We start from the raw sequence: 13,033 nt of genomic DNA on the forward strand, positions 1-13,033 counted from the left end.
GTTGTCTTAAATGTTTTTACAGTATTGTGAATGCAAGTGAAAAAAGTCAAGGCAGTGGGGTGAAAATAAATGTTTACTCGCAAATCAATAATCCATCATATCTATATTCTGATGGAGTAAAAACCCCATGGCTGTGTTCATAAAAGGACTGCCACACACTTTTGTTTTGTGTTTCAAAATGTTCTGCTACAGTGTGCCCTAATGAACATGACCCATTAAAAGGTTACTATATTGCTGCACATTAATCAGCGGTATAATGGGCTCTATTTAATCTGTATCGCTGAAGCATTATTTCACGCTATTTTCCTATTAAGCCGACAATCTGCAGCGTTTACCGTGAATGTGGGAACATTGCCCTCAATTTGAGAATTTCTGCGATTACGGAATAAATAGAGCCCTCCGTTGTCATGAGATCCTCCAGGGCCTTCTCCCTGTGGTTCTCGTGGACCAGTAGAACCTCTTTGTATATCAGTCATGAGATCCCCCAGGGCCCTCTCCCTGTGGTTCTCGTGGACCAGTAGAACCTCTTTGTAGAACAGCCATGAGATTCCCCAAGGCCCTCTCCCTGTGGTTCTCATGGACCAGTAGAACAGCCATTAGTTGTGCTGTGTCATTAGATCCCCCAGGGCCCTCTCCCTGTGGTTCTCATGGACCAGTAGAACCTCTTGTTTAACAGCCATTAGTTGTGCTGTGTCATTGGGCCCTCTCCCTGTGGTTCTCGTGGACCAGTAGAACCTCTTTGTAGAACAGCCATAAGATCCCCCAGGGCCCTCTCCCTGTGGTTCTCGTGGACCAGTAGAACCTCTTTGAAGAACAGCCATAAGATCCCCCAGGGCCCTCTCCCTGTGGTTCTCGTGGACCAGTAGAACAGCCATTAGTTGTGCTGTGTCATTAGATCCTCCAGGGCCCTCTCCCTGTGGTTCTCGTGGACCAGTAGAACCTCTTTGATGGCACTCTGCTGGAAGCCCATCTCATTGAACTGAGCCAGGAGCTGCAGGAATTCACCAGCCTGGAATAAGAATTCATTATGGATTGACATTAAACAAAATGAATTAACGTTTGCAAGATTTTGCATTTATGGGCTGGTTTCCCCTAGTCTTGCAATAAAGATCCTCAATGGAAAAACGATTATTTAACCTTTAACGAGGCAAGTCACTTATTAAGAACAAATTCTTATTCTCAGTGACGGGCCTACCAAAAGGCAAAGGCCCCAAAAAAACTATACAGACAATGTCTTCATCAAACAACACTGTTTCACGACGCATCAGTGACATGGCAGGAGATGTTGTACAGCATTAAACACAAAACACAGGGAGGGGCCAACCGAGTATAAGACTCTATCATCTGCATATAAATGGACGAGAGAGCTTCCTACTGCCTGAGCTATGTTGTTGATGTAAATTGAGAAGAGCGTGGGGCCTAGGATTGAGCCTTGGGGTACTCCCTTGGTGACAGGCAGTGGCTGAGACAGCAGATTTTCTGACTTTATACACTGCACTCTTTGAGAGAGGTAGTTAGCAAACCAGCCCAAAGACCCCTCAGAGACACTATTAAAAGCTTTGGCCAAGTCAATAAAAATATCAGCACAACATCGATTAGAATCATGGTGACATGACTGAGGACCTTTAAGGTTGCAGTGACACATCCATAACCTGAGCGGACACCAGATTGCATACCAGAGAGAATACTATAGACATCAAGAAAGCCAATCGGTTGATTATTGACAAGTTCTTCCAACACTTTTGAAGAACAGGGCAAAATAGAAATAGGCCTATAACAGTTAGGATCAGCTTGATCTCCCCCTTTAAATAAAGGATGAACTGTGGTTGCCTTCCAACCAATGGGAACCTCCCCAGAGAGGAGAGACAGGTTAAAAGGTCGGAGATCGACTTGGCGACGATAGGGGCAGCAACCTTAAAGAATATGTTTTTTTGGGGTCAAGTTTGAGGAGCTCCTTTAGCCCCTCGGTCTCAGTGACCGCCTGCAGGGAGAAACTTTGTAGCGGGGGAAAAAGAGGTAGAAGCATCGGGGATAGTCGCATTAGAAGGGATGTGGAGATGAGGAAATGTTGGATGGGAAAGGAGGCATGGCTGAGTCATGTAGGAATCCTGACTTAATGAAGTGGTGAGTAAAGAGCTCAGCCATTTGCTTCTTGTCAGTAACAACCACATCATCAACATTAAGGGACATGTGATTCCTTGTCAGTAACAACTACATTCTCAACATTAAAGGACATGGGCAGCTGTGAGGAGGAGGGTTTATTCTCCAGGTCTTTAACTGTTTTCCAGAACTTCTTGGGGTTAGACCCACAGAGAAAGAACTGCTCCTTAAAGTAACTAACTTTGGCCTTCTGGATAGCATGAGTGCACTTATTTCTCATACTCATTCTGAGTACGTGTGTGCCGAGCCTTTCGCCAACTGTAATTCTTGAGGTGGAGTAACTCTGCAAGATCACGGTCGAACCAGGGGCTGAACTTGCTTTTAACTCAAATTTTCTTCATGGGGGCGTGTTTGGTAACAATACCACTGAAAATATTAAAAAATAAGGTCCAAGGGTCTTCGACAGAGGGGATCAAGCTGATTCTATACCATTTTACAGAGGCCAGTTCATGAAGGAAGGCTTGCTCATTAAAGTTGTTTAGCAAGTGTCTATGACAAATCAGGACAGGTCGTTTCACTGAGCAGCTGTTAGAGAACACAGGCTGTAAAACAGTGATCACTAAGGTCATTACAGAAAACACCAGACTGATACCTATCAGGATTATTTGTGAAGATAACATCGAGGAGAGTAGCCTTTTCTATTGAAAGTGCTTTTTGTCCGACACCAGGTTTAGGCTTCTAGATTTCATCGGATCAAGCGATAGCAGACACCTGCATAATGGATGTTGTGATGTAGCATGTGGAACTATCAAATCGGTGAGCAGCTGCTATTATGTCATTGTCACGAAGCCACACCCGCCCCGCCCCAGTGTAGGCTATATAAATATTCTCAAATTGAAAAATCATGAAATTAAATAATGAGGATTTATATCATCCTAATGGAGTCATGGATCACATCTCACATTCCAGTGTTCAAACGTGTAAACAAGGCTGCATGGGATTTCTGTTAATGCGACTCATGGCAGCCAATGTCTGCTTTCGGTATGGATTTGACCATTCCGATCCCGCCGAAACATTCGCTATGCTTTTTAGTCTTAACTATTTAATTATTTAACAAGTTGACCAAGGTCTTAGTTTTGTCCTCACACGCCACTTTTTTTAAAAATTATTAAACTGTTTCACCCCGAACACATTATCTAGACATTTGCAGGACCCAGTGTGGTTTTCCTGGAATTTAAGCTACTTAGAAAACGAAGTCGCTGGTAAAAATGTATTGGTCGATGGTTGCGGGTTTTGGGGTTATTTCTAAATTGCACCGCGGCCGCCATGTCATTTCTCTTTAAAAATATATATAATTCACTGTCACCTGCTGCTGACTGTCAGGCAGTGAGGCAGGCTGTTGCAGAGTGCGTAAGTGTTGGGGAGATAGAGGGGTGAATGTGTGTGTGTGTGTTGAGAGAGCACTACAGCTTTTGGCTGAGTCATTTGAGCGAGATGAGAGGGAGAAGCACGTCGTGACAACTTTTTACCAGTTGTAGGTAATTAGGCTATTTAGATATTTAGATTGTCATTATGGAGACTCCTATTTCCATAAAACATATTAATACGCTCGAACTGATGTGCATCAAGAAATAATGGAGACAGAGCACTGGAAAACGACTGGGCGCATTACATAAATTCCCTCTGAGGTGGATTAAACGGCATTCTAATGTTGACTTTGCTTAAAGAAAAGAATATCAAGCGAAGTGTTTTATTTATGCTCCGTTCTTGGGTTTTGGGGGCTTTCCGAGTGGAATTTTTTAAATTGAAGTTATGGAACTCCCACGCGTGGTTCTTTTTATGGGGAAAAGTGCTGAACGAAACTGACATTAAATGTGGAGAATGACACATTTGCCTCCGTTGGCCATCAAGTAGCTTATTCTTTTATATGCCATTGTAGGCTACCATTTGATACAATACATATGTTGAAATGAAGATATCTTGAGTTGGCAAAACACTTGAATAAATAGCCTATAACTTCAGTTTGTTGTTGTAGCCTTGTGTTATTATGCAATAATTAATGGCATGTTTAGTTAATTGCTTGGGAAGTCATCCAATCTTAATCACATTTGCCGATCAGTTGTTAGAACGCATTAGATCGAAGGTAACAGTAGTCAGATTAGGCTACAGGTAAAAACGATTATTATTATTTTTTTAAACACTGGCTGTTGTTGACAAGCATATTCAGTTCATATACATATAATTAATATTTTATTTAGTGATTGAAATTATGACCCCATCCTCAGCCTATTCCAGCAGGCTATTGGGAAACACAAGCACTTCAATCGCCTAGCTATTCATGTTGAATAAATGACTATGTTCATTTGAACTAAGCAAGCTGCTAAATCTTTTCAGTTCACATCTAGCCTAAATCTTGTCTAGGCTACTGCATGCTATCTGAAATTAGATGTAGAGGCCTATCAGGGGCTATAGGTTCGCTGCCTTTATCTAAGCAAACCATGGTAAAATTGAATTAAAATCATAAACCCAGATTTTTTTATCTGTAGCCTATTGAAATAAGAAGTCCATCTTGCAAATGGGCCATTTATAACGGTTTGCAATCTTAACATCTGGAACATAATAACAGCACAATTGCCAGAAAATAGCAAACATTTCAGAGATTTAGAAATTCTCTGTCCAACTTTTATCACTCAAACTCTGTTGGATATATATATATATAGTTATGCACATGCGCAAAGGGGATTTATTTACAATTATAAACCTGGTTCGAGCCCTGAATGCTGATTGGTTGAAGGCTGTGGTATATGAGACCATATACAAAAAAATGACTTCTTATTGTTCTAATTACATTGGTAACCAGTTTATAATAGCGATAAGGCACCCCGGGTGGTTGTAGTATATGGCCAATATACCACGGCTAACGGCTGTATCCAGGCACTCCGTGTTGTGTCATGCTAAGAACAGCCCTTAGCAAAGTGCCTGGATCAATCAATCAAATGTATTTACAAAGCCTGTGGTATATTGGCCATATACCATACCCCTGTGTGCCTTATTGCTTAATCATAGCAGTCAAGTGAGTTAAATCGCCCTCCATTGATGGAAAATGATCTGGCGAGTTTAATAAGGGCAAATGATCTGGTGAGTTTAATAAGCGCAAATGATCTGGCGAGTTTAATAAGGGCAAATGATCTGGCGAGTTTAATAAGGGCAAATGATCTGGCGAGTTTAATAAGGGCAAATGATCTGGCGAGTTTAATAAGCGCAAATGATCTGGCGAGTTTAATAAGGGCAAATGATCTGGCGAGTTTAATAAGGGCAAATGATCTGGCGAGTTTAATAAGGGCAAATTATCTGGCGAGTTTAATAAGGGCAAATGATCTGGCGAGTTTAATAAGGGCAAATGATCTGGCGAGTTTAATAAGGGCAAATTGATCTGGCGAGTTTAATAAGGGCAAATGATCTGGCGAGTTTAATAAGGGCAAATGATCTGGCGAGTTTAATAAGGGCAAATGATCTGGCGAGTTTAATAAGGGCAACTGGTCTGGCAAGTTTAATAAGGGCAAATGATCTGGCGAGTTTAATAAGCGCAAATGATCTGGCGAGTTTAATAAGGGCAAATGATCTGACGAGTTTATTAGGTGCAAATGATCTGGCGAGTTTAATAAGGGCAAATGATCTGGCGAGTTTAATAAGGGCAAATGATCTGGCGAGTTTAATAAGGGCAAATTATCTGGCGAGTTTAATAAGGGCAAATTATCTTTTTATAACTCGCAATAATTATTATTTTGAGGATAACCTCATTTTGCTTCTAACGCCGTTACGAGTTACTACGATATTCCTTCTATAATTGGCTCAATAATGTTATGGAATAAGTCTTTGTTGTCTAAATTTGGCAACTCTCTTGCTGTGAAAAAAAATGGGGCTACTTTTCAAGCCTTTTGGGCGGGGTTTGAGCGGTCATTAGGTGAGAAATTTTAGCTAGACCTGGCAACCCTGGCAGGACCTCCTCCGCCCTACACCTCCCCCCAAATAAGAAAAAGCTAAGTCACATTATACCTTCTCCCTAGCTCTCTACTCCACCGGCTACGGGGTCTGAGCCTCCGAAGCCTCCCACCACTAGCTCTGACTAATTGAAAACACTAGTCATTGACAACTCCATTGCCCGCAATATGAGAATACAAAAATATCATACATTGTTTACCAGGGGGCAAGGCTACCAACGTAAAGGCTAATCTGAAGATGGTGTTGGCTGAGGCTAAAACTGGCGGTGTTGATGGTACAGGGATAGTGTTATCCACGTCAACACCAACAATGTTTGGATGAAACAGTCAGAGGTCACCAACATAACTTCAGAGTGTAACTTAGCTAGAAAGATGTGTTGGCATCAAGTAATTGTCTCTGGCCCCCTCCCATTTAGGGGGAGTGATGAGCTTTACAGCAGACTTGCACAACTCAATCGCTGGTTGAAAACTGTTTTCTGACCCTCCCAAAAGATAGAATGTGTAGATTACTGGCCCTCTTTCTGGGATTCCCCCACAAACAGGACCAAGTCTGCTTAGGACTGACGAACTCCATCCAAGCTCGAGAGGCGTTCTCATCTTATTTATTAACATAGACAGTACTCTAACTCCTATAGTTACACAATGAGGTAGGGTGCAGGCTGTTAGCCAGCCTGCCAGCTTAGTGGAGTCTACCACTAGCACAGTCACTGTAGTCAGCTCAGCTATCCCCATTGAGACCGTGTCTGTGCTTCGATCTAGGTCGGTCAAAACTTAACATGGCGGTGTTCACCTTAGAAATCTCACTGGAATAAAGACCTCCTCCATTTCCTGTCATTATTGAAAGAGATTGTGATAATAACTCACATTTCAAAATAGGACAAATGAATGTTTGATCCCTGACTTCTACTTAACGTTAGATCACTCACTGCCAAGGTAGTTATAGTCAGTCATAATCACTGACCATAACCTTGATGTGATTGGCCTGACTGAAACATGGCTTAAGCCTGATGAATTTACTGTGTTTAATGAGGCCTCTCCTCCTGGTTACACTAGTGATCATATCCCCTATGCATCCCGCAGTCGGAGGTGTAGCTAATATTTCTGAAAGAAAATTACAATTGACAAAAAAAATACTTTCATATTTTAAGCTTCTAGTCATGAAATCTATTTAGCATACTTAATCACTTTGAATTCCGATTGGATCTTGTAGTAAATAGGAGATCATATTAACATTTTTGGTGACTTCAATTTTCACATGGAAAATTCCACAGACCCCACTCCAAATGGCTTTCGGAGTCACCACTGGACTCAGTGGGTTTTGTCCAACATGTCTCCGGACCTACGCATTAACACAGCCATAACGCTGGATCTAGTTTTGAGAGGTGGATGAAATATTGTCGATATAAATGTTTTTCCTCATAATCCTGGACTACCATCTTCTTATGTTTGCAATCGCAACAAATAATCTGCTCAGACCCCAACCAAGGATTATCAAAAGCTGAGCTATAAATTCTCAGACAACACTAAGATTCCGAGATGCCGTTCCAGACTTCCACCACCTACCCAAAGACATCGGAGTACAAAAATCTGTTAATCACCTAACAGATGATCTAAATTCAACCTTGCATAATACCCTAGATGCGGTCGCACTTCTAAAAACAAAAAACATTTGTCAAAAGAAATTACCTCCCTCCTATACAGAAAATACCCGAGCACTGAAGCAAGCTTCCAAAAAATTGGACTGGAAATTGCGCTCCACCAAAATGGAAGTCTTCTGACTAGCTTGGAAAGACAGTACCGTGCAATATCGAAGAGCCCTCACTGCTGCTCGATCAGCCTACTTTTCCAACCTGATGGAGGATAAAAAACAATCCAACATGTATTTTTTGATACTGTCTCAAAGCTAACTAAAAAGCAGCATTCCCCAAGAGAGAATAGCTTTCAATTCAGCAGTGATATATTCATGAACTTCTTCGACAGAAAGATCATGATCATTAGAATGCAAATTATGGACTCCTCTTTGAATTTAAATATTTCTCAAAAACTCAGTTGTCCTGAGTCTGCAATGGAGACACTCACGTTTTTTAATCCTGTATCTCTCGACACATTCACGAAAATAATCATGGCCTTTAAACCTTCCAGCTGCCTACTGAACCCTATTCCAACTAAACTACTGAAAGAGCTGCTTCCTGTGCTTGGCCCTCATATGTTGAACATATTAAATGGCTCCCTATCCTCTGGATGTGTACCAAACCCACTAAAAGTGGAAGTATTAAAAGCCTCTCCTGAAAAAGCCAAACCTTGACCCAGATCTTTTTTTCAAACTATTGGCCTATATCGAATCTCCCATTCCTCTCAAAATGTTTTGAAAAAGCTGTTGCACAGCAACTCACTGCCTTCCTGAAGACAACTAATGTATACGAAACGCTCCAGTCTGGTTTTAGACCTCATCATAGTACTGAGACCACACTCGTGAAGGTGGTAAATTACCTTTTAATGGCATCAGACCGAGGCTCTGCATCTGTCCTCGTGCTCCTAGACCTTAGTGCTGCTTTTGATACCATCGATCACCACATTCTTTTGGAGAGATTAGAAAACTTAATTGGTCTACACAGACAAGTTCTGGCCTGGTTTAGATCTTATCTGTCAGAAGGTTTTAGCCCAAACAACTACCTCTTTCCCAACTGTATTTAATTTTAATTTATTTATTTATTTTGCTCCTTTGCACCCCATTATTTTTATTTCTACTTTGCACATTCTTCCATTGCAAAACTACCATTCCAGTATTTTACTTGCTATATTGTATTTACTTTGCCATCATGGCCTTTTTTGCCTTTACCTCCCTTCTCACCTCATTTGCTCACATTGTATATAGACTTGTTTATACTGCATTATTGACTGTATGTTTGTTTTTACTTCATGTGTAACTCTGTGTCGTTTTATCTGTCGAACTGCTTTGCTTTATCTTGGCCAGGTCGCAATTGTAAATGAGAACTTGTTCTCAACTTGCCTACCTGGTTAAATAAAGGTAAATAAATAAATAAGGTTATCAGTTTGTCTCTGTGGATGGTTTGTCTTCTGACAGAGTTCTGTTTTAGGAACACTATTGTCTTCACTATACATTCTACCTCTCGGTGATGTCATTCGGAAACACAATGTAAACATTCACAGCTATTTGGACGACACACAGCTGTGGATTTCGATGAAACATTGTGAAGCCCCAAAATTGCCTGCCCTGGAAGCCTGTGTTTCAGACATAAGGAAGTGGAAGGTGGCAAATGTTTTGCTTTTAAACTCGGACAAAACAGAGATGTTAGTTCTAGGTTCCAAGAAACAATTCATCTTGATGGTTATGCAGTCGTTTCAAATAAAACTTTGAAGGGCCCCACCCTGATCTATATTTTAACGAACATATCAATAATATTTCAAGGGCAGTTTTTTTTCCATCTTCGTAACAATGCAAAAACCTGAAACATTTTGATGCAGAAAAGCTAATCAGTGCTATTATCACTTTTAGATTAGACTACTACAATGCTATACTCTCTGGGCTACCTGGATAAAGCACTAAATAAACTTCAGTTAGTGCTAAGTACGGCGGCTAGAATCTTGACAAGAACCAAAAGATTTGACTCACTACACTGGCTACCAACATGTTTCAAGCAGACCACCATAGTCCCTGTGCCCAAGAACACTGAGGTAACCTGCCTAAATGACTACCAACCCGTATCACTCACATCTGTAGCCATGAAGTGCTTAGAAAGGCTGGTCATGGCTCACATCAACACCATTATCCCAGAAACCCTAGACCCACTCCAATTTGCATCCGCCCCAACAGATCCACAGATGATGCAATCTATATTGCACTCCACACTGCCCTTTCACACCTGGACAAAAGAAACACTTATGTGAGAATGCTATTCATTGACTACAGCTCAGCGTTCAACACCATAGTACCCTCAAAGCTCATCACTAAGCTAAGGACCCTGGCCAGGTATGGCTAGACTCCAACACCATCATTAAGTTTGCCGATGACACAATAGTGGTAGGCCTGATCACCAACATCGACGAGACAGCATTAAATGAGGAGGTCAGAGACCTGGCCATGTGGTGCCAGGATAACAACCTCTCCCTCAACGTGATCAAGACAAGGAGATGATTGTGGACTACAGGAAAAGGAGGACCGAGCACGCCCCCATTCTCATCTACGGGCTGTAGTGGAGCAGGTTGAGAGCTTCAAGTTCCTTGGTGTCCACATCACCAACAAACTAACATAGTCCAAGCACACAAAGACAGTCGTGAAGAGGACACAACAAAACCTATTCCTCCTCAGGAGACTGAAAAGATTTGGCATGGGTCCTCAGATCCACAAAAGGTTTGACAACTGCACCAAGGCACTACAGAGGGTAGTGCGAATGGCCCAGTACATCACTGGGGCCAAGCTTCCTGCTATCCCGGACCTCTATACTAGGCGGTGTCAGAGGAAGGCCCTAAAAATTGTCAAAGACTCCAGCCACTCTAGTCATAGACTGTTCTCTCTGCTACAGCACGGCAAGCGGTACCGGAGTGCCAAGTCTAGGTCCAAGAGGCTTCTAAACAGCTTCTACACACAAGCCCTAAGACTCCTGTACATCTAATCAAATGACTACCCAGACTATTTGCATTGCCCCCCCCCCCTTTACGCTGCTGCTACTCTCTGCTATTATCTATGCAAAAGTGACTTTAATATCTCTACCTACATTCACATTGGTGCAAAAAAGTATTTAGTCAGCCACCAATTGTGCAAGTTCTCCCACTTAAAAATATGATAGAGGCCTATAATTTTCATCATAGGTACACTTCAACTATGACAGACAAAATTAGAAAAAATATCCAGAAAATCACATTGTAGGATTTTTAATGAATTTATTTGCAAATTATGGTGGAAAATAAGTATTTGGTCACCTACAAACAAGCAAGATTTCTGGCTCTCACAGAACTGTAACTTCTTCTTTAAGAGGCTCCTCTTAAAGAACCAACAATGCCTTTTCCAGCATGATGGAGCACCTTGCCATAAGGCTAAGTGGCTCGGGGAACAAAACATCGATATTTTGGGTCCATGGCCAGGAAACTCCCCAGACCTTAATCCCATTGAGAACTTGTGGTCAATCTTCAGGAGGCGGGTGGACAAACAAAAACCCACAAACTCTGAAAAACTCCAAGCATTATGCAGGAATGGGCTGCCATCAGTCAGGATATGGCCCAGAAGTTAATTGACAGCATGCCAGGGCAGATTGCAGAGGTCTTGAAAACACTGCAAATATTGACTCTTTGGATCAACTTCATGTAATTGTCAATAAAAGCCTTTGACACTTATGAAACACTTGTAATTATACTTCAGTATCCATAGTAACATCTGCCAAAAATATCTAAAGACACTTGAAGCAGCAAACTTTGTGAAAACTCATATTTGTGTCATTCTCAAAACTTTTGGCCACGACTGTATATAGCCTCGCTATTGTTATTGTACTACTGCTGTTTAATTATTTGTAACTTTTTTTCAAATTTTGTACTTAACACTTTTTTTTTTTTTTTAAACTTCTTTAAGCATTGTTGGTTAAGGGCTTGTAAGTAAGCATTTCACGGTATTCAGAGCATGTGACAAAATACAATTTTGTAAAGGTCGTCATTGAAAATAAGAATTTATTCTTAACTGACCTGTCTAGTCAAATCAAGGTAAAAAATAAATAAATAATAATAAATAGAGCCCTTCGTCTGTGTCAGGGAAACCTGGCCCAATACTTTCACAGCAAAAAATTGCAGTTGCTTTGATATTATGGAGTGATATTAGCAGCAACAGAATTGAATTCAAATTCAATCATTTAGAATATGTAGAATCCTTTAGAATATGTAGAATCCTTTAGAATATGTAGAATCCTTTAGAATATGTATTGACAAGCTCACCTTGCTCTACGTATTGACAAGCTCACCTTGCTCTACGTATTGACAAGCTCACCTTGCTCTACGTATTGACAAGCTCACCTTGCTCTACGTATTGACAAGCTCACCTTGCTCTACGTATTGACAAGCTCACCTTGCTCTACGTATTGACAAGCTCACCTTGCTCTACGTATTGACAAGCTCACCTTGCTCTACGTATTGACAAGCTCACCTTGCTCTACGTATTGACAAGCTCACCTTGCTCTACGTATTGACAAGCTCACCTTGCTCTACGTATTGACAAGCTCACCTTGCTCTACGTATTGACAAGCTCACCTTGCTCTACGTATTGACAAGCTCACCTTGCTCTACGTATTGACAAGCTCACCTTGCTCTACGTATTGACAAGCTCACCTTGCTCTACGTATTGACAAGCTCACCTTGCTCTACGTATTGACAAGCTCACCTTGCTCTACGTATTGACAAGCTCACCTTGCTCTACGTATTGACAAGCTCACCTTGCTCTACGTATTGACAAGCTCACCTTGCTCTACGTATTGACAAGCTCACCTTGCTCTACGTATTGACAAGCTCACCTTGCTCTACGTATTGACAAGCTCACCTTGCTCTACGTATTGACAAGCTCACCTTGCTCTACGTATTGACAAGCTCACCTTGCTCTACGTATTGACAAGCTCACCTTGCTCTCACAGTTCTGGAACATCTCCATGGCCTCCTCCACCTGAGCCTCTTCGTAGCCCAGCGCACACAGACGGTCACTGGCAACCAGGTAACTCAGGATCTGTGAAGGAAAACAGGACCTTAGAGGTGAATATGACAGAAGGGGTGAACAAGTACAATATAAAAACATGGTCTTCTTAAATCTATCTCTGGGTTATATGCAATAGGTAGGCAGGTGGCACCGCAATAGGGCAATAGGTAGGTAGGTAGGTGGCACCGCAATGGGGCAATAGGTAGGTAGGTAGGTGGCACCGCAATAGGGCAATAGGTAGGTG

At 41.6% G+C, this 13,033-nt stretch overlaps 1 protein-coding gene across 1 annotated transcript in view; it reads right to left on the reverse strand.

Moving 5' to 3' along the window:
* Positions 1 to 58: 58 nt before the first annotated feature.
* LOC116375785 (uncharacterized) overlaps positions 59 to 13,033 on the reverse strand; it is a 25,233-nt gene continuing 12,258 nt past the window's right edge. The window contains exons 6-7 of the mRNA XM_031832963.1: positions 12,718 to 12,819; positions 59 to 1,009 (exon numbers count right to left, since the gene is read on the reverse strand). Coding sequence (XP_031688823.1) covers positions 875 to 1,009; positions 12,718 to 12,819 — 237 coding nt within the window. The 3' untranslated portion in view covers positions 59 to 874. The remainder of the gene's footprint in view (positions 1,010 to 12,717; positions 12,820 to 13,033) is intronic.

Source organism: Oncorhynchus kisutch, linkage group LG10, assembly GCF_002021735.2.
Source record: "Oncorhynchus kisutch isolate 150728-3 linkage group LG10, Okis_V2, whole genome shotgun sequence".
NCBI classification, from domain to species: domain Eukaryota; kingdom Metazoa; phylum Chordata; class Actinopteri; order Salmoniformes; family Salmonidae; genus Oncorhynchus; species Oncorhynchus kisutch.